Here is a 3,613-nt window from a genome sequence, read left to right as displayed (position 1 = left end):
ATCTCCTTGACAACTCTCCCTTCTGTCCTTTTTTTTTTAAAGGGTTTTTTTTTTGATGTGAACCATTTTTTAAAGTCTTTATTGAATTTGTTACAATATTGTTTTTGTTTTCTGTTTTGGTTTTTTGGCCACAAGGCATGTGGGATCTTAGCTCCCTGACCGGGGGTTGAACCCCCAGCATTGGAAGGTGAAGTCTTAACCGCTGGACTGCCAGGGAAGTCCCCCCATCCTTCTTGAATAGTGTTGTTATGCTGTCTATATAGTTTTTGATGATGTGTGAAAGCTCTGACACAAATATAAATAGAAACTAGAATCCCTAAGTTATGAAGTGGAATCGGGAAATGAAATCCATGCTCAGTTCATTGACTGATTTCTGTTTCTCTCACATTCAGGTAACTGAAGAGAAGTTCTTTCCAAAGTCAATGAATGAGACAAATCATTCTCGGGTGACCGAATTTGTGTTGCTGGGACTCTCTAATTCCCAGGAGCTCCAACCTTTCTTCTTTCTCATATTTTCACTACTCTACCTAGCAATACTACTGGTCAACTTTCTCATCATCCTTGCTGTGACCTCAGATTCCTGCCTTCATACCCCTAGGTACTTTCTGTTTACAAACCTCTCTTTTATAGATATATGTGTTGCCTTCTTTGCTACCCCTAAAATGATTTCAGCCTTTCTGGTTAAGCGCAAGACTATTTCTTTTGATGCCTGCCTAGCCCAGATTTTCTTTGTTCACCTTTTCACTGGCAGTGAGATGGTGATCCTTGTATCCATGGCTTATGATCGTTATGTTGCTATATGTAAACCTCTCCACTACATGACAGTCATGAGCCACCGTGTATGTATTATTCTTGTACTCATCTCCTGGTGTGTGGGCTTCATCCATACTACTAGCTAGGTGGCATTTACTGTTAACTCGCCTTTTTGTGGCCCTAATCAAGTGGATAGTTTTTTCTGTGACCTCCCTCTAGTGACTAAGCTGGCCTGCACAGACACTTATGTTATCAGCCTACTAATAGTTGCAGACAGTGGCTTTCTTTCTTTGGTTCCTTCCTCCTGTTGGTTCTCTCCTACACTGTGATACTCGTCACAGTTAGGAGTCACTCCTTTGCTAGCATGGCAAAGGCCCGCTCCACACTAACTGCTCATATCACTGTGGTCACACTCTTCTTTGGACCATGCATCTTCATCTATGTGTGGCCCTTCAGCAGTTATTCAATTGACAAAGTACTTGCTGTGTTCTATACCATCTTTACTCCCATTTTAAACCCTGTTATCTACAATCTAAGGAACAAAGAAATGAAGGCAGCTATGTCAAAACTGAAGAGTTGGTATCTGAAGTCTGGCCAGGTTCTTCAGTCATAAGAAATGTTATTTTTCTGGAAACAAAGTAAATTTACAGGACTGTTACCACTGTAGTTGTGCCTCTAGACAATTACAAATGGAATCACTGTGATGTTAAAGTCAATCATTTTAACCAATGGGAAGTGTTGATTAACTTGAATTAAAGGGTAATGGTGATAATGAAAAGTACAATGAATTTTTAGCAATTTTAATCTTTTCTTCCTTCTATTATGTTTGCTTGTCCTTTTGACTTCCTTTCCTCCTAAATTTTTAAAATTTAAACTTGTTTAAGATAAAGAGTTATTGGCTCTGAAGTCAATGGCACAATGTCTTTTACTCTATAAAGTGTAAATACATTGGGCTTTCTATGGGTGGAAAATGTATTGTTCATACCACAACCAATAGAATGATTTTTACTGTGTATAAATAAGGCAATGCATTGTTTTAAAACAATTTTTTAAATTGGAAGAATAGTGATGTTTGCTTGCTGTTTTGCCCAGTTTTATGCTCACTCTTCTGCTATCACAGGAGAATATTGTGAATAATATTCTGACTCACTTGTTTGGTGACTTGTCATTGGATCGTTAGTTTTCACGGAGTTCCTCCACCAAATCCATTCTTCCCTGAAAGCTTCCCTGTCACTTGGGTCATATGAACAATGAAATCCTTAAATGGAAGTATTCACAAGAAATAAGTTCATTATGGGCATTCACTAGCAAGACCAAATAGATAAGTAGCAATGCTAACTCTTAGGGTTCTGGAGAAAAGTTCTGTTCTCTGCAGCAAAGCACCACCCACTGTTTGAAAAGCAGATCCTAGGACCCTACTGGGCCATATTCAGAACTGAGTTCCTGACCATGAGTTAACAAGTGACTATGTGACTAGGATTTCCCACCATTTAACAAATCACAATTTCTATTATTCACAGTTCTTATCAGAACATTCTCCACAGAGAAGGCAATCAAGGTCTGGGGAAAGGATAATCCATCAGCCAACTTTTGTTCTGTATCACCTCAGTGCTTATGTAATGGACACATGAATAAAATAGCTATGGAAGCTGGAATTTAGGCTACGGTTGTGCCCCAAAGCATTGGATTCCCTTTCATTAAAGTTTTTCTGACTACTACCACAACTAATCTTAAAACTTTACTTGTAAGCAGAAGAGATTGATATTGAGAACTTGCCACTGAGTGGCAAGTCAATTACATCAGATCACTTCCTCCACAGGTGGTAGTGATTTGTTTTTACAGAAATGGAATTTTACTCTAGATATGAGTTTTCCCTCTCTGCTTGCAGTTCTTCTTCCAAGATCACTATCCTAGGATTCAGAAAGTGTCTGATTTATGGATTTAGGGTTCCACAAAGATCACCTGTGGTGTGGAATACATTTTACTATGAAAATATTGTGGCAATAGACACAGCACCATAAGATCAACTTTCCTGAATAATTCCACCCTCAAGAACAATTGAACACCCAGGTAAAGGCTCAGAAAAGAGGCTAGCATTATGATTATACCTAGTTGGAAACAATGAACTCCAAAACATGATCTATGTACTGAACTAACAGTTAATTGTGATGCTGTGTTATCAACTGTTAATATACAGTTCTGAAAAATATGGAGTAAAATTGAGATTGTTCCTCTTTCCACGATTCTTAGTGATCTACTTGTGAATTTTTTGCTTCTTGTCACTGTAATTCCAGGCTTTGCTGGGTTGAAGATTTTGATTGCCAGAAGGAAAATGCTTTCATTAGGGAATATACTATGATTTCCACTGAGCCAAATCTTTTCCAACCACCTGACCACATTGGAATTTTCATGTTGATAGACAAGGAGCCAAAAACAAGGGAGTCACTACATTGACTAGACAGATGACATAGTTAACACGAGGAGCTAAAGTAATGCTAATAATGCAGACTGTAAAAACATATAAAAGTAAAACATGGAAGAAGAAAACCTATGAGGAGTTAATTAATGAGCAGGTTACCACTATAGGAACAGAGACTTGATGTCCCTAGAAGCCTCTGATGAACCATATATGCCAGTACCATGCTGTTTTGATTACTATAGCTTTGTAATACAGTTTGCAATCAGGAAGTGTGATGCTTTCAGTTTTGTTCTTATTGCTCAAGATTGCTTTGGCTATTTGAGGTTGTTTGTGGTTCCATATGAATTTTAGAATTTTGTTTGTTTGTTTCTGTGAAAAATGCTATTGGAGTTTTGATAGGAACTGCATTGAATCCATGGATCACTTTGGGTATTAAGGACA

At 38.0% G+C, this 3,613-nt stretch overlaps 1 protein-coding gene across 1 annotated transcript; it reads left to right on the top strand.

Moving 5' to 3' along the window:
* Window positions 1-422: 422 nt before the first annotated feature.
* Window positions 423-1,366, top strand: LOC307049899 (olfactory receptor 4K15-like; the record flags this gene model as incomplete). Its single annotated transcript, XM_079699573.1, is given in 3 exon segments — window positions 423-896; window positions 900-1,044; window positions 1,047-1,366. Coding segments are annotated over 3 exon segments (939 nt in total).
* Between the last annotated feature and the right edge of the window lie 2,247 nt (window positions 1,367-3,613).

The sequence above is a fragment of the Hyperoodon ampullatus genome (assembly GCF_949752795.1).
Source record: "Hyperoodon ampullatus genome assembly, chromosome: 3".
Taxonomy (NCBI): Eukaryota; Metazoa; Chordata; class Mammalia; order Artiodactyla; family Ziphiidae; genus Hyperoodon; species Hyperoodon ampullatus.
Note: the sequence above shows the minus strand (reverse complement) of the source record. Positions and strands in the feature narration are given on the sequence as shown.